Below are 22,711 nucleotides of genomic sequence, written 5' to 3' on the forward strand. Positions count from 1 at the left end.
CTTCAGCCTACCTTTGTCTGCTTCCGACTTGCTCATTCCAATGCTTTCCTGGCAAGCCTCCCATCCTCCACCCACTATAAACCACAGCTCATCCAAAACTCTGCTGCCCTCATCCTATCCTGCATCAAGTCCTCTCTGACCTCTTTGGCTCCCGGTCCCCCAATATTCCAAATTAAATTCTCATCCTCATCTTAAAATCTCTTTTATGGTTTCGCCACTATCTCAAACCTCCTCCAGCTCCACTAAACACCCTCACAAACTCTCCGCTCCTCTGACTCCGGCCTCTTGTGAATTCTTCCTCCCCACTATTAACAGCTGTGCTTTTGGCCACAAAGGTCCCACTCTCTGGTATCCTTTCCACTTCTCCATTTTTCCTTCCTTTTTTTAAGATTCTCCTTAAAACCTATCTTTTCACCAAGCTTTTGGTCAGCTCTCTTAATCTCTCCTTCTTTGGCTTGGCATTAGTTTTTTCCTCACATCTCTAACAAAGCACTTTGGCACATGCTATTAAAATGCAAGTTTTTATTACTGCCCACATCTCTAATTCAATTTGATATATTTTAAAACACAGGACCGAAATAAATTCAGTATTAACCCATGGAGCACATCATTTTGGACTATAGATGCAACATAAGATACAATGTGTTGCTCAAAGACTTCATTTGTTTTGTGATCCATTTGATTTTGTACACAAAGTCTACTTTTGTTTGACGAATACAAGTAACAGTTGAGTTAACACACCTTGGCTGTTTAATATCGATGTTCCTGTGCACAATGCTGTCTGTGGTTGTATATAACTTTGAATACACTCTTTTACCTCTAGCTTTTGATTCTGTTGAGCAAGAAACAAAAATGTAAAAATATGAATTGGTGGATAAGCATATAGTTATCAGAGATGACAATTAAAAAAATATATATTTCAACTGCTTTATTGAAATGACTTGACTTCAAACAGAAGATGCAAAAATCTACTCAAGTACATTGCACAGGTTTATTGCCTTTTCTATATTTTATGACTTCACAGATTCTTAGATATATTACTGTATAAGTTCCCCTAGTCTCCCCTCTACCCAAAGTGTTTTGCTTTTCCTGCCATTACTTTGGGGCATACATCAGACCTCTATCAATAGCATTTGCAATCAGGTACCAGACGATTTGCACAAATCACTACTAATTAATTTAACCGTGTAATTTTTCCCACCTCTTTGAAGAATCCATTGCCTCACTCATGGCATTATTCAAGAGAGAAGGCGAGTTCTTTTGATAACCTAGCCAACATTTATCCCTCAAACACCACCAAAACAAATCAACTGATAACTTATCTCATTGCCTTTTGTGGGACCTTGCTGTGTACAAACTGACAGCCTTGTTTGCCTACAAAATAACAGTGACTGCACTTCAAAAGCACTTTGGGATGTCCTAAGGAGATGGAAGGTGCTTTATACATGCAAGTCTCTCTTTCTTTCTGTCCACTGCATTCCCCCTCAATGAGCTTCTGAAATCAGAAATTTATGGATGTGAACCTGTCATCATCAGGTTTGTACATCAGCAGCTTTGTAAGTAAGATCTTTACAACAATTAGCATAACTACAAATTACAAAAAAAAACACTAAGAAACCTCAGTGCTATTTGCGGTCTTACCATCAGGAGTACACGAAGTGGGAGTTTTAAGCGGCTGCATATGCTTGCTCAGTGAAGAACAGGCACTTCACCTAAACTGCAGATCATTATCATCCACAGCTTTGGGAACACCATTATAGAAAGGATATAAAAGCAATGGAAAAGATCCTACCAGTTATGAAGAGAGACTTGAGATGGGGCTTTTTCACTAGAGTTGAGAAGGTTAAGGGGTGACCTGGATGGGGAAATTCATAACAAATGGGCACAATCTTGAAATCAGAGCTAGACTATTCAGGAGTGAAATCAGGAAGTGCTTTTTCACACAAAGGGTATTGGAAATGTGGATGCTGGGTCAATTGAAATTTTCAAGACTTAGATCGACAGATTTTTATTCAAAGAAGGGTGTAAGGATAAAACCGACAACTACAGGCCAGTCAGTTTAACGTTGGTGGTGGGGAAGCTTTTAGGAACAATAATCCGGGACAAAATTAATAGTCACTTGGACAAGTGTGAATTAATAAAGGAAAGGCAGCACAGATTTGTTAAAGGCAAATCATGTTTAACTAACTTGATTTTTTGATGAGGTGACAGAGAGGATTGATGAGGGCAGTGTGGTTGATGTGTATATGGACTTTCAAAAGACGTTTGATAAAATGCCACATAGTAGGCTTGTCAACAAAATTGAAGCCCATGGAATAAAAGGGGCAGTGGCAGCATGGATATGAAATTGGCTAAGTGACAGGAAACAGAGAATAGTGATGAACGGTTGTTTTTCAGGCTGGAGGAAGGTGGTGTTCCCCAGGGTCAGTACTAGGGCCACTGCTTTTTTTAAAAAATATATAATCGACTTGGGTGTACAGGGCAGTTTCAAAATTTGCAGATGACACAAAACTTGGAAGGGTAGTAAACAGTGAGGAGGATAGTAATAGACTTCAAGAGGACATGGACAGGCTGGTGGAATGGGCAGACACATGGCAGATGAAATTTAATGCATTGGTGTCCTAGCCAACATTCCTCCCTCAACCACCAAAAACAGATTATCTGGCCAATTGTTCATTTGCTGTTTGTGGGACCTTGCTATGCACAAATTGTTTGCTGTGTTTGCCTATACAACAACAGTGACTGCACTTCAAAATTAATCCAATGGTCGCAAAACTTTGGGATATCTTGAGGATGTGATTAGGCATATTTTTCCTTCTTCTAATTAAGTTTATTTCTGCCTGAAATAAAATAAAGTGTTGTTGGTTTTGATTGTGATGCGTAACGCATTTGTACAATCTACTTTTTAACCACGTGAAAAAAAAGTTAGCTTACTTACCTTCAGTCTGGTGGGTCTTCATTCTTTGAAGATTATTTGCCACATACATTAAGATAGGTTAATTGACAAACAGGTTTAAAAATAGATCAGGGTCCTGTCCCTTTGATTTTTGTAATTTTGTGTGTCTGCAATCCTCCCTTGCTACCAACACTAATTAAATACTGTAAGCACAGATCAACCAACAATAACTTGCATTTATATAGTGCCTTTAACATAGTAAAATGTCCCAAGGCGCTTCACAGGAGCATTATCAAACAAAATTTGATACTGAACCACATAAGGAGATATTAGGACAGGTGACCAAAAGCTTGGTCAAAGAGGTAGGTTTTAAGGAGCGTCTTAAAGGAAGAGAGAGGGGTAGACAGGCAGAGAGGTTTAAAGAGGGAATTCCAGAGCTTAGGACCTAGACAGCTGAAGGCACGACTGCCAATGGTGGAGTGATGAAAATCGGGGATGTGCATGAGACCAGAATTGGAGGGGCACAGAGATCTCGGAGGGTTGTAGGGCTGGAGGAGGTTACAGAGATAGGGAGGGGCGAGGCTAAGGAGGGATTTGAAAACAAGGATGACAATTTTAAAATTGAGGTGTTCCCAGACCAGGAGCCAATGTACATCAGTGAGCACAGGGGTGATGGGTGAACGGGGCTTGGTGTGAGTTAGGATATGGGCAGCAGAGTTTTGAATGAGCTCAAGTTTATGGAGGTGGAAGGTGGGAGGCTGGCCAGGAGAGCATTGGAATAGTCAAGTCTAGAGGTAACAACGACATGAATTAGGGTTTCAGCAGTAGATGAGCTGAGGCGGAGACGGGCAATGTTACAGAGGTGGAAATAGGTGGTCTTGGTGATGGAGTGGATGTGTGGTCGCAAGCTCATCTCAGGCTCAAATAGGATGCCAAGGTTGCCAACGGTCTGGTTCAACCTCAGACAGCGGCCAGGGAGAGGGATGGAGTCAGTGGCTAGGGAACAGAGTTTGTGGCGCAGACCAAAGACAGTGGCTTCAGCCTTCCCGATATTTAGTTGGAGGTAATTTTTGTACATCCTGTACTGGATGTCGGACAAGCAGTGTGACAAATCAGAGACACTGGAGGGGTTAAGGGAGATTGTGGCGAGGTAGAGCTGGGTGTCGGCAGTGTACACGTGGAACCTGACATCGTGTTCTTGGATGATGTCGTGGAGGGGCAGCATGTAGATAAGAAATAGGAGGGGAACAAAGATCAGATCCTTGGGAACTCCAGGAGGTAATGGTGCGGGAGCATGAATAGAAGCCATTGCAGATGATTCTCTGGCTACGACCGGATAGATAAGAATGGAACCAGTTAAGCACAGTCCCACCCAGCTGGACGATGGAGGAGAGGCATTGAAGGAGGATGGTGTGTTCAACCGTGTCAAAGGCTGCAGACAGGTCAAGAAGGATGAAGAGGAATAGTTTATCACGGTCGTAGTCACAAAGGATGTAATTTGTGACGTTGATAAGGGCTGTTTCAGTAGTGGCGGGGCCGAAAACTGATTGGAGGGATTCAAGCATGGAGTTGCAGGAAAGATGGCCATGGATTTGGGAGGTGATAACACATTCAAGGACAGTGAAATGGTTAGTCCACTCATCAGTATATATCAGTTGAGGCCTTATCTGATGTTTCTTTGGCCCAGAGGTAGGCAACACGACAAAAATATATTCCATAAACCCTTTTAAAATGGATTCACTTAAAGCTTTATTGCCATAATGCAAAAAGAGCATGCAGATCCTAAAAGCCCTGGGTATATGATGCATATTTTAAATACTTAAAACAGTGAAATATGTTTCATTTTCAAGGGAATGGTAGCAGAGACACTTTCTGCATCACAATTTCTTGGGAGAGGTAAACTGCAGGAAATGTAAGTAAATAAGATGACGCGATAGATAAGCAGAGATGACAGCAGCACGAAATTTCAGTGAGTTTGGAAAGAGCTGTGTCTAGCACCATCAAACTACAAGAAGATTGCTGGTACCTTGCACTTCAGTGGATGGAGTGGTGGTTGTAGCTAGAGTGCATAAACCATTTCACTGTAAACATTCAACGTTGAAGTTCTCCTCAAAGCTAGTGACATTGCTGCAAGTGACTGTTGGAAACCCAATTCCTCTGGCTGGTCTCTCAAGAATCATGAATTAGAAAGAAATTGGTGACGGGGATTTGTTGCACCATGACTTAATCACAATGAACATGGTAATACTGAGGCCCAGTGTTTCAACATCTAAGTCTTTCTCAGCCAGTAGGGGTTACTGTGCTTCCTCTCACCAAATCTTCTGGATGACCCATACGATGTAGGTGAACTGGAGATTAGGCAATGTATATAGGAACCCTCCCTAGCCAGGCAATTGACAGACCGCCAAGGGATATTGCTCTATCATCTAAGGACCTGAGCAGAGTTCCAGTAGCTTCCTGTTCTGCAACACAGCCAACAGTCTATCTCCAGATAAATTTCCTCCACGTGAAGGGTCCATGCATACAGACTAACAAATGCAGGGGCCATAGACACTATTGCCATATCTATGCAGCACTGCTCAAGGGTACCAGGGAGTGCATTTTTAGAAAAGTGCAGGACTGGAAAAGACAGTGCATCTTGTCTGACTTAATGATGTAATGGACCACATCAAGTCAGTCCACATTTTCGCTGTCCTTTTCCAGGGCTGACTTACGGCCAGCTACATGCCCAGAATTCCAGCATTGAAATATCAGCCTCTGACTAATGCTGGAGGACTCTGTAGGGAATCTTTTTGCAGTGCGTCTATAAGAAAGCTCTCTAGCAAACATTTCCTTCTCATACTTGATTCCCCATTGAGCCGGGGGTTGAAAAAGCATCCTTTTCCAAATTCAAATCCAAATGTCTATATATCAGAACAATTTAAGTTTGGACATTCTGGCAGCCAGGACCGGTAGATGAATCAACGATGCTGTGCTTTGAGTTCATAATAGACTTCACACTTGGAGAAATCGTGCAACAGTCAAAGACAGTGATCTGAGGTCGTCCACATGAATTTTAAAGCCATGACCTAGCACAGAGCAACGGCTATGGTGGCGATCAACCAGGGTCAACTATGCAGACTTAAAGTAGCCTTGCTGAACAGAGTGCCCCACACAAAAGACTGTACTCCTGTTAGAAAAGTGCAGGACTGGAAAAGACTGTGCAGCTTGTCTGACTTAATGATGTAATGGACCACATCAAGTGGTCCATTACATCACTGGACAACAACTACATCTAAACAGTGTCAACCACTGGCAAATGTGCTTATGTACTGTCAACCTTAGCTAAAGAAAACCCTGGAAGTACAGCATGCACTCTCAAGTGTGTGGATTCCTTTAGGGGAGGGCAGTGCTAGGGTTCTTTTTCCTGTATATCAGTAACTTCCCATTCTTCATCCATACAAAGTAAATTACAAAAAGAGATCCTTATGCAATTCGTGAATTGGGAGGAGGGAGGGCAGGGAGATCATAAGCCAAAGACCCACAAGTAGAAAAGTCTAAAGAGGGATTGTTCATTTAATTCAAGTCAGGGATTGGAATTCTGAAATGGCCCAGCTACCCCAAACAACCAAAATATTCATCAGTATAATCAATTTTAAGTACGTCTTCACATGATTATCCATACTGGGTCAACAAATATCAGTTTTTAAAATTTTTTATCGTGTATTGTTTTCACAGAAATGAAATTTCAAAATTTATTACTCAAAATAATCTCTTAAAATTTGACACCAGTTAAAACAAAAGGAGATTACTTGTATTTGGTTGTGCAGTCAGAATGATTACCTACATTTCATATGGTCTTTCTGATTCTTTCAATGTTGCCCTTCATTCACATACAAATGAATAGGCTATTATACAAATGGAATGAATGCAACTGGGGCAATATTCCTTTACAAAGTTGGCATCACAGGTTAGCCACGTAGGTAGTGTTTTCCCACCAGCCCCAAGTGCACATAAAGCCATGTACCATACACTAGTTAATAATTTGATTCTACACTAACTTTAAACAATGTATTGGGATTTATTATACAAAATAAAAACAGATTTGTGTGTGTAGCTATTAAAGTATGGATCATTTTAGAAATACTAATTTTTATAATTCAACAGCAAATCAATTTCCAAAGATATAATTTCTGGCATAGCAGAAAGTAAACATGACTTACATTAATATCAGTGGATCCAGTCTCTGCAGTTTCAGAAGCCAAAATGGAGTCTCTGCCCACAGGTAATACTGGCGTTGTCACATGCTGATACAGAACCTCTCTAAGAACAACAGCTTGATTAGAAGTTTCTTCTGGCAAATCTGCAGGTAGAGTGGGTAAGCTTGGCAGTGATCCCACAACAGGAACTTGGGTAATTGGTAAAACAGAATGGATAGGTGCATCTATATTCTTCACATCGTGTACAGAAACAGCCACAGAAAGTGTAGCATTAAGCACGTCACCAAGGGGATCAGAATAAAGCAATTCTGTGCAACCCACCTCTCCCACAGGAGCAGTTTCAGAAGACTCTGCAGCAGGATGAACTTGGAGAATCCCCCCAGGTTCTTGATATAATAAAGTACGTAATTTTTCATCCAGTGTCTTTATTGTGTTATCTACAAACTCAATTTTACGTGGACCTTCACCATCTGATTCAACCACAAGAGAAAGCTGCTGTTGACTGCTAATAATACCAGTCATAGTAATCGACTGAGACTGTGCTTGTGCTGGATACTGTTGGTTAAGACCTGGAACTACTTGTGCAGGACTCTGGGGCTGAGAACCAATTGTTGTATTATTTACTGTTCCAGAAATGCCCATGGTTGATTGCATCTGGTTTGCAAAAGGTTGCTGCATTACAACAGGTTGTGGGATAACATCAGGCACATAGGTTGCTTGCGGAACAGGCTGGTGCTCCAAGACTAGGCTGTGAATTGGAGTAGGTTCAGCAGATTGCGTAGGAAGTGAAAGTTCTGTTTGGATAGATATTGACTGGATGGGAAGAGGCTGAACAACTGGACAACATGGCATGTCTACAACTGTAGGGGGACTAAAAACCGTATCTGATTGTTCTTCTACTGACTGCAATGGACAGACAATCTTTGGTTGAAGTTCTAAATGCTCATGAACTGCAAGCTGACTTTGAAGTGAAATATTAGATCCATTAGAAACAGCAGCATGAATCTGGTGAGTTTTCTGTTGTGCTTCATTTCCAGTCTTATCCTCTGTCTGGATTGGTGGCATAGGAATAACAGGGGACATTACCACCTGAACAGGCAAATTTGTTGAATGAGTAATATTAGTCAGTGGTGTTACCAAAGGTGGAGATGTAATGGTGTGGCCAGAGGTGATATCATTAGCAGCGAGTGAAGTTATTGCAGGGGATGTCTGTATTCCTAAAGAATCCACTTGCTCATCACCAATTCCATTTTCTGCTTCTGAAAATGTGAATATAAAAGGTGTTACTGATGAAGAATTTTTCTGCAAGTTTAAATGAACTGTTAAATTAAAAGACCTGTTCCTAAAATCTAATTTATTGATTCATTCCATATCAATTCATTAGAGCTCATTTGAACCTAAAATGTATAATCAATATTAAAAGTAGTAAATACTAAAATACTATCAATGTTCTGTTAATATTAAAAACCACAATCATCTAAATGAGATGTAAAATGTTGAATTATTTAAGGAACTTGTAGAAATTATTTACATACATCACATTTTATGAGGAACAGTTATAATTTATCATAGAATCATAGAAAGGTTACAGCACGGAAGGAGGCCATTTGGCCCATCGAGTCCACGCCGTCTCTATGCAAGAGCAATCCAGCTGGTCCCACTTCCCCGCCCTATCCCCGTAGCCCTGCAAATTCTTTCCTGTCAAGTACTTATCCAGTTCCCTTTTGAAAGCCATGATTGAATCTGCCTCCACCATTCCCTCGGGCAGTGCATTCCAGATCCTAACCATGCGTTGTGTAAAAAAGTTTTTCCTCATGTCACCTTTGGTTCTTTTGCCAATCACCTTAAATCTATGTCCTCTGGTTCTTGAACCTTCTGCCAATCGGAACAGTTTCTCTCTATCTACTCTGTCTAGACCCTTCATGATTTTGAATACCTCTATCAAATCTCCTTGCAACTGTCTCTGTTCCAAGGAGAACAACCCCAGCTTCTCCAGTCTATCCATGTAACTAAAGTCCCTCATCCCTGGAATCATTCTAGTAAATCTCTTCTGCACCCTCTCTAAGGCCTTCACATCTTTCCTAAAGTGCAGTGCCCAAAACGGTTGTGGCCAAACCAGTGTTTTATAAAAGTTTCATCATGACTTCCATACATTTGTACTCTATGCCTCTATTTATAAAGCCCAGGGATCCCGTATGCTTTTTTGACCGCTTTCTCAACCTGCCCTGCCACCTTCAACGATTTGTGCACATTTACCCCCAGATCTGTTCCTGTACCCCTTTGAGAATTGTGCCCTCTTGTTTATATTGCCTCTACTCGTTCTTCCTACCGAAATGTATCACTTCGCATTTTTCTGCGTTAGATTTCATCTGCCCACGTCATCAGCCTGTCTATAACCTCTTGAAGTCTATCACTATCCTCCTCACTGTTTACTACCCTTACAAGTTTTGTGTCATCTGCAAATTTTGAAATTGAGCCCTGAACACCCAAGTCCAAGTCATTAATATATATCAAGAAAAGCAGTGGTCCCAGCATCAACCCCTGGGGAACACCACTATAAACCTCCCTCCAGTCCGAGAAACAACCATTCACTACTACTGTTTCCTGTCCCTTAACCAATTCTGTGTCCATGTTGCTACTGCCCCCTTTATTCCACGGGCCGCAATCTTGATAAGTCTACCATGCGGCACCTTATCAAACACCTTTTGAAAATCCACATACATCACATCAACTGCATTGCTCTCATCTACCCTCTTTGTTACCTCATCAAAAAACTATCAGGTTAAACACGATTTGCCTCCAACAAATCCATGCTGGCTTTCCCTAATCAATCCACACTCGTCCAAGTGACTGTTAATTCTGTCCCAGATTATCGTTTCTAAAAGTTTCCCCACCACGGAGGTTAAACTAACTGGCCTATAGTTGCTGGGTTTATCCTTACATTCTTTTTTGAACAAGGGTGTAACATTTGTAATTCTCCAGTCCTCTGGCACCAACCCGTCTACGGATGCTTGGAAGAATATGGCCAGTACACCCGCTATTTCCACCCTTACTTTCCTCAGATACCAAGGATGCATCCCATCCAGACCGGGTGACTTATCTACTTTAAGTACAGCTAGCCTTTCTAGTAACTATCAATTTTTAGCCCATTCAGTATCTCAATTACATCTTCCTTTACTGAGACTCTGGCAGCAATTTCTTCCTTAGTAAAGACAGATGCAAAGTACTCATTTAGTACCTCGGCCATCCCCTCTGCCTCCATGAGTAGATCTCCCCGCTACGGTCCCTAATCGGCCCCACACCTCCACTTACTACCCGTTTACATGCCTGTAGATGACTTTTGGATTCCCTTTTATGTTGGCCACCAGTCTATTCTCATACTCTCTCTTTGCCCCCCTTATTTCCTTTTTCACTTCCCCTCTGAACACTATATTCTGCCTGGTTCTCACTTGTGTTATCAACCTGACATCTGTCATACCCCCCTTTGTTCCATTTCATCTTACTCACTATCTCTTGTCATCCAGGGAGCTCTGGCTTTAGTTGCCCTACCTTTCTGCCTCATAGGAATGTGCCTAGGCTGTACCCGAACCATCTCCTCTTTAAAGGCTGCTCACTGTTCAATTACAGTTTTGCTTGCCAGTCTTTGATTCCAATTTACCCAGGCCAGATCTGTTCTCATCCCATTGAAATTGGCCCTCTTCCAATTGAGTATTTTTACTTTAGAGTGGTCCATGTCCTTTTCCATAGCTGTTCTAAACCTTTTGATACTATGATCACTGCTCCATAAATGCTACCCCCCCCCCCCCCCCGACACTTGGCCTGCCTCATTCCCTGGAACCAAGTCCAGCAATGCATCCTTCCTCGTTGGGCCGGAAACGTATTGGTTAGGAAACTTATCCTGAACACATTTCAAAAATTCCTCCCCCTCTTTGCCCCTTATTATTGTTATTCCAGTCTATATTAGGATAGTTGAAGTCCCCAGTTATCAATACTCCATAGCTTTTGCAACTCTCTGTAATTTCCCTGCAAATTTGCTCCTCTATATCCTTCCCATTAGTTGGTGGCCTATAGAATACACCAAGTAGTGTAATGGCACCTCTTTTATTTCTTAACTCTAAGCAAATAGATTCTGGCCATGACCCCTCCAGGACATCCTCTCTTTCCAGTACAGCAATATTCTCCTTAATCAATACTACCACTCCCCCTACTTTCTTTCCTTCCCTATCTTTCCTGAACACCTTGTATCCAGAAATATTTAGTACCCAATCCTGCCCTTTTTTGAGCCAGGTCTCAGTTATCATCACGACATCGTGTTCCCATGTGGCTATTTGCGTCTGGAGCTCACCAACCTTGTTTACCACGCTTCGTGTGTTTACACACGTGCACTGCAAACCAGTCTTAGACTTTCTTGTACTCCCTTCTTAGTCTGATCCCACCTAATACTGTATTAGTACTTGCTCCAGTGCTATCTTTCTCCCCTGATCCTTTGTGCCCCTTGTTTCTAGGAGACCAATTCCATATATTGATAAAATTATGCCAAAATTTGTTTCTCGACTTCTGTTTCAAACCATATAACCTCAACAGTTACAAAGATTGAAATCATACCCAGAGCAGAAGTTGACTGTGGTTGAGCTGAAGGAATATCTGGTGCAGATTCTGACAGTTTTGTTGTAAGATTCTCCACAACTGGACATATAATAAACCATCTTCGGCCAGTATGCAATACTAATAAAGATTAAACAATGCATTAGAGTTTAATTGTCCTTCACTTTAAAGTACACTACATGAACTGTAATATCAAAACAATATTTGTTTTAACTAATATTCCAGCTCTTTTATTTTGAGGAGTTCCTCCACCACCTTAAAGAGGCTGTTCGCTACATTAGTCACTGCCATCTGATACAGCACAGGTTTCCTGTGGGGAGTGCTGTTTTATAACAGAGGGATGTAATGCCATGCAACACACAATGCACTATCACAGCCACTGATTTTTCTAGACACTTGCCTTGCTTTTCATTTGTATGGTCTCTACGTCTTGAATTCCAATTTGCTTCTGTTTTATTTTCACCCAAATCAACCAAATGCGATGGTTGAAGTACGACTGGGAGCACTTACAGGAAGTACATAATATTCAAGACTTTTAATATCCCGCTAGCAGATTTCTGTCCATTATTCTGCTAAAACCATAAATGGATGTATGCACTGGGGCAGACTTGGGCTTTTGCAGCATATGGGGATGGTCCTGGGATATAGCAGAAATAGAGAGGGGGTTTTGGAATATATTCTGGATGTGGGGTAGGTAGCCTATGTGGAGAAAAATACTATCACAGTCTTGGTCAAATGGCTTGTTTCTCTACTGTAACATTCAATGATCTATGAACTAAATTAAAATTGTTTACAGCAGGACTGCAGTGTGTGTGTGTGTGTGTGTGTGTGTGTGTGTGTGTGTGTGTGTGTGTGTGTGCGCGCGCGCGCGCGCGCGCGTCCCTCCGTTGTGCAGTTCAGTGGGACTGCCCTCACTTGGTTCTGCTGTTACCTATCCGATCATAGCCACAGCATCGCTCCCTGCCCTCACACTGTAACCTTCCGAGTCCCCCATGGATCTAACCTTGGACCCCTCCTCCACATGCTGCCCTTGGCGACATCATCTGTAGGCATGGTGTCAGCTTCCATATAAATGCTGACGACACCCAGCTCTAACTCTCCGCCAACTCTCTTGACCCCTCCACTGCCTCTGTGTTGTCAGACTAATTGCCTTGACATCCAATCTTGGATGAGCCACCATTTCCTCCAGTTAAACACTGGGAAGATCAAAAGGAATCATTCTTCAGCCTCTGCCACAGATTCCGTACCCTTGCCACCAATTCTATCCCCCTCCCCGGCCAGTGTCTCAAGTTGCTTGCAACCGTGGCAATCTATTCAACCCCGAGCTGAGTTTCTAACCTTGTATCCTCTCCATCAAAAAGACCACCCATTTCCACTTCTGCAACATCGCTTGCCTCAGCCCATCTGCTGCTGAAACTCTCAGACATGCAATTGTTACTTCAAGACTCAACTATTCCAATGCTCCCTTGGCCAGCCTCCCATTCACCATTCTTCGTAAACTTCAGCTCATCTGAAACTCTGCTGTCCACGTCTTATCTTGCACCAAGTTCCAATCATCCATCACCTCTGTCCTTGCTGACCTACTTTGGTCCCTGGCCCCCCCCAAAGTCTCAAATTTAAAATGCTCATCCTTGTGTTTAAATCCCTTCATGGCCTTCCACCTTCCTATCCCTAACATCCTCCAGCCCTCCAACTCTACCCAAACTCTGCTCCTCCAACTCTTGACTTTTGTGTCCCACTTCATTCCACGATTGGCAGCTGTGCCTTCAGCTGTTTGGGCTCCACGCTCTGGAATACCCTCTCTAAACCCCTTTACCTCTCCAACTCCCTTTCGTCCTTTAAAAGCCAACGCTTTAACCAAACGTTTGGTCACACCTCCTAATATCTGTTTCTTTGGCTTGGCATCCATGTTTTTCAGATTATGCCTCTGTGAAGCATCTTGGGGTGTTTTTCTATATTAACGGCACTATATAATTGCAAGCGGTTGTTTTGTTGTAGTTTGATGGGAGAGTAATTTTTTTTGTTCAGTGATTATTAATTTAATAGTTAAAGGTGACAGATGGGGAATTCTCAATATTTGTCAAGATACAGGCAGATGGAGATGATATATATATATATTATACATTCGGATGGCATGAGGATTAATTCAAGCAGACGGGCCTTTATTTGGATCACTCTTTCAGCTACACTGGTGATCGTATAATTCACTATCTTCAGCACAGTGTTCAGCAGTTACTTATCAATTAACAAATTCACAAAACAAGCCCACCTAAGATAAGCAAGTTGGAGTGAACTCAAATTCATGATTTTTTGATTAGAAATCAACCACCACCACTTAAGTTACTTTATTGTCCAGACATACATATTTTCAACAATGCAGCATTTCTGGAACATACTGATCGCACTCAGTAGAAATAACAAAAACAAAAAACTATGTATTTAATTTTTCAATAGGAGAAAATATGTACATTGCTTACCATTCTGTTGGCACTGCTGAGAAGCTGGTATCTGCAAAGCAACAGAGGAAATGGTACAAGCATTAGACTAGAACCTATAGGAACAAAAAGTCATGTGCGCTCAAGATGTTCATCTTTCTAATGTAGGATCCATCTTCATACAAAAACATTTCCTGGTGCAAACAATGTGAAATGTAAAATACTAAAAACTTATTTACAAATGGATCACTGTCAACAGATTATCATCTTTTTCAGAAAGTGTCCCAAAACCCAAGGGAGGGAAAATTAACAATTATTTTATTATTTCATTTCAGGCTACAGACAGGGGAACACAAACCAATAAGAAACATAAAATGTTCACTGTAATGGTCACTTACAATTGAATTTACATAGACCAAATCAGTTATTTCTTTGTACCACTGTCTTACCAAATAAATTACTACGACAGGGTAAAATTGTGTTTTGTATCGCTCAGAATCTTAGATTTATGACAGTTAGGATTCATTCCATGTTTGGAATTGCTGAATTGAACTGCTATATTCCTAGTTTGCTACCATAATTCAAATGCTTGAATGGATTTTTAAACAAATAATGTCATCTAACTCCGGGAAAAACAACAACAACTTGCATTTATATATTGCCTTTAACGTAGTAAAACGTCCCAGGGTGCTTCACAGGAGCGTTATCAAACCAAATTTGACACTGAGCCACATAAGGAGATATTAGGACAGGTGACCAAAAGCTTGGTCAAAGAGGTAGGTTTTAAGGAGCATTTAAAAGGAGGAGAGGTAGAGAGCTGGAATGGTTTAGGGAGGGAATTCCAGAGCTTAGGGCCTAGACAGCTGAAGGCAAGGTCGCCAAAGGTGTAGTGAATAAAACCAGGGATGCGCAAAAGGCAAGAATTGGAGGAGCGCAGAGATCTCAGAGGGTTGTAGGGCTGGAGGAGGTTACAGAACTAGGGAGGGGAGAGACTATGGAGGGATTTGAAAACAAGGATGAGAATTTTAAAAGTAAGGCATTGCCAGACATGTGGGTCAGCGAGCACAGGGTTGATGGGTGAACGGGACTTGGTGCAAGTTCGGATACGGGCAGCAGCGTTTTGGACGAGCTCATGTTTATGGAGGGTGGAAGATGGGAGACCGGCCAGGAGAGCATTGGAATCGTCAAGTCCAGAGGTGACCAAGACATGGATGAGGGTTTCAGCAGCAGATGAGCTGAGGCAGAGACAGAGACGGGCGATGTTACGGAGGTGGAAGTCAGCGGTCTTAGTGATGGAGCGGATGTGTGGTCAGAAGCTCATCTCAAGCTCAAATAGGACGCCCAGGTTGCGAACAGTCTGGTTCAGCCACAGACTTCATGAAGGAGTTTTTGGCAGGGACCGAAAACAATGGCTTCGGTCTTCCCAATATTTAGCTGGAGGAAATTTTTGCTCATCCAGCACTGGATATCGGACAAGCAGTGACACAAATCAGAGATAGTGGAAGGGTCGAAGGAGGTGGTGGGGAGGTAGAGCTGGGTGTCGTCAGCATACATGTGGAACCCGACGTGTTTTCAGATCATGTCGCCGAGGGGCGACGTGTAGATGAGAAATAGGAAGGGCCAAGGATAGATCCTTGGGGGACTCCAGAGGTAACGGTGCGGGAGCAGGAAGAAAAGCCATTGCAGGTGATCCTCTGGCTACGACTGGATAAATAAGAATGGAATCAGGCCAGCGCAATCCCACCCTGCTGGACAACGGAGGAGGATAGTCAACCGTGTCAAAGGCTGCAGACAGACAGAGAAGGATGAGTAGGGATAGTATACCACAGTCACAGTCATAGGATGTAATTTGTGACTTTGATAAGGGCCATTTCAGTACTGTGGCAGGGGCAGAAACCTGATTGTATGGATTCAAACATGGAGTTGCAGGAAAGATGGGTATGGATTTGGGTGGCAACACTTTCAAGGACTTTGGAGAGGAAAGGGTGGTTGGAGATGTGGCACTAGTTTGCAAGGACAGAGGGTTCATCGGTGGATTTTTTTTTTTTGAGGGGGCTGATGACGGCAGATTTGAAGGGGAGGGGAGATTGACCAGGGTGAGAGAGAGTCATGGTTTTAATGGGGACAAGGGCATCAAAGGTGGAGGCGAGGGTGTGATTGAGCAGATCAGTGGCTGCAAAAATATTGTGGTGAATGGAGGCCCAAAGGCTAGGCAATTGGGAATTTGTAAGTGCCATTGTACATGACTTGGGAGAAGAGTTTTTTCAGGGGAAAACACAGAAGGAAGTGGGGTTGGAAGGGGCTACAAGGAATTGATCAGAGATGGCCTTATCAGTGATTGATGTGATGGGAGTAGAGACAGGAAGGGAAGGTCGAGGGGGTGGCCGTGTATATGGGTAGGGGAGTTTATATGGAGAGAGAGATTTAGGGAGGATCGAAGGGCAGTGAACTCAGAGGAAGGAGAGCATGATGAGTTGAGATGGAGGTTGAAATCACCGAGGATGAGAAGTTGCTCGGTGCAGAGGCTGAGGGAGAAAAGCAGTGAAGATATTTCGGTGAGAAACTTGACGTGGTACTTGGGTGGGCGGTAGAGAACGAGGATTTTAAAGGAGAGCTGAGAGGGGTGGAATAAAGTGAGATGCTCAAAGGAGGAGAAGGTGCCGGAGGAGTGGGGGGGGACAGATCAAAGTGTGATTTGGTGATAAGGGCCATACCGCCACCGTGGCGGGGCAAGCAGTGGAAGATACAGCCAGGCGGGGAGGCTTCATTAAGGGGGAAGGTGTCATCACCCATCAGCCAGGTTTCTATCAATGGCAATGATGTCGATGCAATCATCCACAATAAGCTCATGGAAGGCAAGGGCCTTGTTGACAAGCGAACGGACATTCTGGAGGGAGATGTGGAGAGGGGCAATGATAGCTGATCCGCTGGCAGAGTCTACAGAATCAGCGCTTGGAGTGGTGAGTGGGACAGGAAGGAGATTGGCAATATTAGTCCCCAGTGGGTGGGCTGGGCGGGAAAGTTGTTGAGAGTACGATAGGGCAGTTGGGGTTGCTGCTCGTAAGGAGGCAGCGCCAAGTGTCTCAATGGGCCCTTTGGAGAATGCCAAGAGAGGCACAGAGGGAAGCTATAGGCTTATCCAACAGAGTCAAGCCTGGGAAGGCAGCAGGAGAATAGGAAGGGCGAGGAGTGCTGAAGGGTTGGGGTAGGGATTTGGGGGGTCAGAGTACCAGAGAGGGGAGAAATGAAAGGAGGCATGGCAACAGGAGAAAGGGGCCTAGGTGGGATAAAGAAGAAAAAGGTGAAATAGAAGCGATGGGCTCGGGTCCAAGCACATATCCAAACATAGGAACATACCCAGTCCAAATGTACCTAGGTGATACTTTGGTAATACTACACTCAGTTGTAAAACACATTGGAAATAACAGCATTTACTAATACTGACTTTTTCTTTCAGCAAAAAGCGTGTTTGAAATCAAAAAAATTGTTTTTTTGAATTTTTACTTGATATGAATTTATTAGTCAATCACTAGCAATCTATTTACTAACAGATGAATCTTCACAGAAGTCTAATGGTATGATTTGATTATTTGGAATATAACGAAACACCAGAGTGTAACAAAATAGGTTACAAACCTGACCCTCAATTTCAGACTTGCCATCAACTTGTTGAAAACCTATACTATGAGTAGAGCCTCTTTCTCCCTCTGTTTCTTCAGTGAGCATATCCTCTGCTTTATCCATTATATCTTTCATCTGTTCTATGAAAATCTCCTTCTCAATTTCCAGTATAAAATCATTATCTACCTGTTAAAAAAAAAATTACAAAGTAATTTTTTTTTAAATTGCTGGTTCCATTTTTCATTTTGATGAAACATGTTTGATTATACTTCAATGAATCAGATCCAATTATTACATTTTCACAGATTTCTTTGAATTATAAAACTTACCATATAATTTGCTATTTCATCTGGAGCATCACCATCCAAATCAAATTTAAAAGTTACCATTTTGTGATTGTGAGTTTCCAGTTGACATTCTACCATCTTATCTCCTACATTAGACACCTGTGAGGAAGTGAATATCAGTTATGCAATTCAGATAATTCAATCTACTAATTTTCAGGTCATGCTTTTTATGTAAAAGGTTTTGAAACACTCACATTAAGAATAGTCAACTTTGGCTTATTGGCCTTTTCTTGACGTGAACGAGTGCGTGTAGACCTTCTGTGATGCTTCCTCGAACTTTTGCTCTCCTGTTTCCCACTGGTTTGAATTCCTTCATATCCATCACTCATCTCTTTTCCTGAAGCAGCATCTGAATATACACTGTTTGGAGGGAAATAATTTTTAAAATGTTATATGTTAAACCCCTGTGCACTACAGAAACATAAATCTAATCCTAGTTTATGGCATTCTTACATTATTTGTATTTTGCTCAATACAAAGCCACTCTGCTGGGATTCCTTAAAAGGGAAGCCTGGATACCATGTACTATCCCATTTTATGATGAAAAACTAGAGATAAAAATATTGGCTTCTTTATCTGCGGGGAAAGATGAGATGCTTGTTCCGTCTTTGTTAGGCTGTTCTCTGACATCACTAACAGGGGCCACCCTCATTGGGCACAATACTAACCAGAACTTCTGACCCAACTAAGAGCTGATCTGCACTTGTGTAACAAGAATTTTTACCTTGTTTATCTTTTTTCTATAGAAAACTAGAAGAGTAGTTTGATTAAAAACCTCCCCTAGACTACCTCCTCCTTAAAAGAGTCTGAATGAATTCCCAATATTACACCTGATGTCACATTACTTACTTATCGTAACAGCCACCATATGTTGATGTCTGCTGTTTATCTTGCTGAGGATGAATCTCCTGTTTATAGAAACAAAAACTTTTTAATGCAACAATTAGAGGTCTTTCAAGATCTCAAACATTCGAAAAAGTTTTACTTTAAAGATTCAGTAATTCTACGAACTCTAGTACAGTTAAAACATGCAGAGAAAGGGACACATTCAAGGGTAAGATTGTGGTAACTTTAGTACATTGCAGTCAAAGTCCAAACAAAGAATACAGAAATAGCGGACTCAATGCACCACCAGTCCCTCCCTTAGACCATCATACATTGGATTATACACGTATTTACATCCATAAAAAGGTGCACATCTGCAATATTGTTTTATTTTAAATATAAAATGGGTGTTCAGTTTAAAGAACGATTGGCAAAGCAGAATGATTGAGCATGCTGACTCAAGTGGTAGGATGCAGAATTGCTCCACTAATTCCTGACAAAAATTTCTAATTTCCATTGAGTAGTAACTTTCATCAGGAAGGCCACAAGTATTAAAAGATGCTTCACCATGGCGGGGAGGGGAGAGGGAGGATTTGAAAAATGGAAAACTTCAGCACTCACTTATGCCTCCAAGCAATAGATCATTTACTTCCTTTCTTGGTCAAGTAATGATGCAAGCCATGAGGGGTAAGAATGGAGAAGTGCAAGTATTCATTGCTCCTGGCAGAACCGTTGGTACCATATGGAGCGGAATAAAGCATCTTGGCTTATTTGTATCACTGCATCACCCAGAAATATCTAATTGTGAACTACAGGTTTCAAATTGATTTCTTCAATAACAAAATTTAGACATACACTTTGACAAATATCAGTAGAGATCTGCACAGCTGACGAGGGAGTATCTTTGTTCTGTTGGCTTAATGACTGAGGAATATTGTCTTGCATTGGCATTGTTTGTTGCATTGAATGTGGAAGGCCACTGGATTGCACTTGTATTCGTCGTTCACTGTAGAAGGTACTGGTTGCTGGACCAATTTCAGCCTGGATTTGCAGAGATGATGGCAAAACTAAAGGCTGCACTGGCATAATTGGTATCTGATGCGTTTGAGGATGAACTCCTATTTCAACCGAATAGTGAACTGAAACTTGTGGAATGACCATCTGCAAATAAGTTTTATTTTCAATTAGTCAATGTATTTCAAAATCTGATTTGATCCGAAGTCGATATATTTCACTGATTAAGTTTGTTCCTTAATCAAATTTTTACAGAACCCAAAAACCAGAATTTAGAATCTAAACTCATTCTCCTCCTGGTACATTAATAACCTCAATGTATTTAACTCAAACGTCAGTAAACATAATCACATTTATGCTACTGCAATTCCGTCATTTTACTACGTTGTAACCTTTAATTTAAAAAGTCTAGTTTCAGATTATTGCACATTTCTGCAAAGTAGCCTGACATGGATTTTTTAATAAATTGTAGAATATGTAGGTGTTCACAGCTGAATCCCAGCAGGATTTTCAATCGTAAGTAGACAGTTGTTTTCTTCAAACAACTTGTGTTAACTTGTTCTATGTGTGGCTGAGTTACTTGCAACACATTTTGTTAAAATTTATTAAGCAGCTCAAAGTGTAATGGAATGTAATGTCACTGTAAGGAAAAAGCCTATTGACATCAATTTACCTGGGAAAAGGGTAAAGGGAAGTTCTTTAAATATAAAGCACTCTCATCTAATTAGGGGAGAATGTTTTCTAAGGCTAGTAGTGAACTGCAACTTCAGGTCTTAAGATCTTCTACAGGATTGGGGGGGGGGGGGGGGGAGGGTTGTGAAAAAGGGGAAAGTACCTCACATTGAAAATAGTCCCTTCCCCACACATTTATATTTTCCTTCATTATCTTCTGAACCATACCTGAGGGTATGGTTCCATTGGCGCTTGCAACTCTCCCATACCTTCGCCCAGCTGCTATTTTTTATCTGAGCCTCGATAGTGAGTGTTGGCAGGGATGTCACATACCAAATTAGCGAAAAGTTCTGAGATTATGTCTACATTTTAACGAGTCAGACAAGAACTATTTAAATTTAAATTATTACTACTTACAAAAAGAGAGAGAACATTTAAAATCTATAAACATATTTTAAAAATTTCCTCATTTCCTCCACTTTAACTTTACTCTCCTTTTGGTTTTCTTCTGTAGCAAACAGTCAAGAGAGTAGATAGGTGGCCTCTACAATGCCACTACACAACAGGGTGTCAAGAAGTCCACAGTACAACTGGAGTCTCACCATTTTTTTCCATTCTTCATCTGAGCCATTAGAAGAGCTATTATATATTAAGGAAATTAGCAAATATAATTTCAGTAATTACAACTATGGAAGCTGTTGTACGCAGTTGTGTTGCCTTTTTTGGTATTATAATGGATGCTTGGAACATTGTTATCGATCTGTCAGACAGGCAATGAAAATTCTAACCAATTATGTCTCAATGTATTATTCAGCAAACGTAAGCCTAATGTTATTTTAGATAATACAGCAAAGCAGTTTACATCATGGTTACAGAGCTTGTTAACATTTAAATACACAACACTAAATTCAAAAGATGTACATACTAAAAAGCTACCTCAAATTTAAACCTATCCAGGTAATAGCAATTGACAGTTACAAATATGCCTACAAAGGTGCTATTCTGCTTTTAATGGACTACAATTACACAGGACTAAAAAGGACCAAGCTTCAGTCATTTATTTCCTGTAAATATGATACAACGAATTGAAAAGTTGCTGAGTCTGACATTATGATGGAATAAATTCAAAACCACAATTTGTGTTAAAGGAACCTTAAGTTAATGCCCATTTAGACTGATCCAAGCTGACACTTCAGTGCAGTACTGACTCAGTGCTGTGCTGTTGCAGGCGCTGTCTTTCAAAATGACATTAACCAAGGCTCCATCTGCACCCCGCAGGTGAACTTAAAAGACCACATGGCATTCAAAGAAGAGTAGGGGAGTTCTCCTGTGTCCAGGTCAACATTTTATCCCTCAACATCACTAAAAAAGATCTCATATTTCACTGCTGTTTGTGGGACCTTGCTATGCACAAATTGGCTGCCATTACAACAGTGACTACAATTCAAAAATACTTCATTGGCTGTGAAGCACTTTGGGAAGTCCTGAGGTCATGAAAGGCATTATCTAAAGCAAGTTCTTATTTTTTACTATCCTTAGTAAATGTTTTAAGTTAGTGCTGACAATGATCTAACCAGAATTCGCCATTAAACAAAACTAAGTCGAACTGGACGGAACAATACAAAGAGAAGCAGTTAAAAATTTTGCTAGACAATTTCATGCTGTCCACAAGTTACCTTTGCAAATAGTTGTAAGACTTTATAGTTCTCACTCTGAAAGCAATAACTGCCCTACATCCTAGGATCCAATTAGAATTAAGGCTCCCCTATAGCATCTTTGCTTACTCCCCCTTTGTTGTCTTGAGTGCATTGGAGGAATTTAGCTCTCAGATCTTGGTTCTAAATTTGGCTTTTAAATGAGAATCTGATGTATGGATTCTAACTTAGTTCAACTATATTTAATTCACAGCCAAATTCGATATTGAATGTTCATTGTTATAAACAATGTTTCAAAAGTCAGAGATATGGGGATCGATATTAGCACCCGCGATCGGGTGCGTTCCTGGCGGGGGGACCATGAAAATCGGCGATTCCCGGGGCGGGTCGGGAGCCCGGCTATAACCCGCCCACCTACGCGTTTCCCACAGACGTGCTGACA

At 41.5% G+C, this 22,711-nt stretch overlaps 1 protein-coding gene across 4 annotated transcripts in view; it reads right to left on the minus strand.

Moving 5' to 3' along the window:
- LOC137334164 (serine/threonine-protein kinase WNK2-like) overlaps positions 1-22,711 on the minus strand; it is a 160,826-nt gene that overhangs the window by 38,172 nt on the left and 99,943 nt on the right. For all 4 annotated transcript variants that reach the window (XM_067998723.1, XM_067998722.1, XM_067998719.1 and 1 more), the window contains exons 12-19: positions 18,953-19,011; positions 18,298-18,463; positions 18,086-18,202; positions 17,772-17,942; positions 14,178-14,208; positions 11,701-11,820; positions 7,099-8,354; positions 742-832 (exon numbers count right to left, since the gene is read on the minus strand). In XM_067998723.1, coding sequence (XP_067854824.1) covers positions 742-832; positions 7,099-8,354; positions 11,701-11,820; positions 14,178-14,208; positions 17,772-17,942; positions 18,086-18,202; positions 18,298-18,463; positions 18,953-19,011 — 2,011 coding nt within the window. The remainder of the gene's footprint in view (positions 1-741; positions 833-7,098; positions 8,355-11,700; positions 11,821-14,177; positions 14,209-17,771; positions 17,943-18,085; positions 18,203-18,297; positions 18,464-18,952; positions 19,012-22,711) is intronic.

This window comes from Heptranchias perlo, chromosome 17 (genome assembly GCF_035084215.1).
Source record: "Heptranchias perlo isolate sHepPer1 chromosome 17, sHepPer1.hap1, whole genome shotgun sequence".
Taxonomy (NCBI): domain Eukaryota; kingdom Metazoa; phylum Chordata; class Chondrichthyes; order Hexanchiformes; family Hexanchidae; genus Heptranchias; species Heptranchias perlo.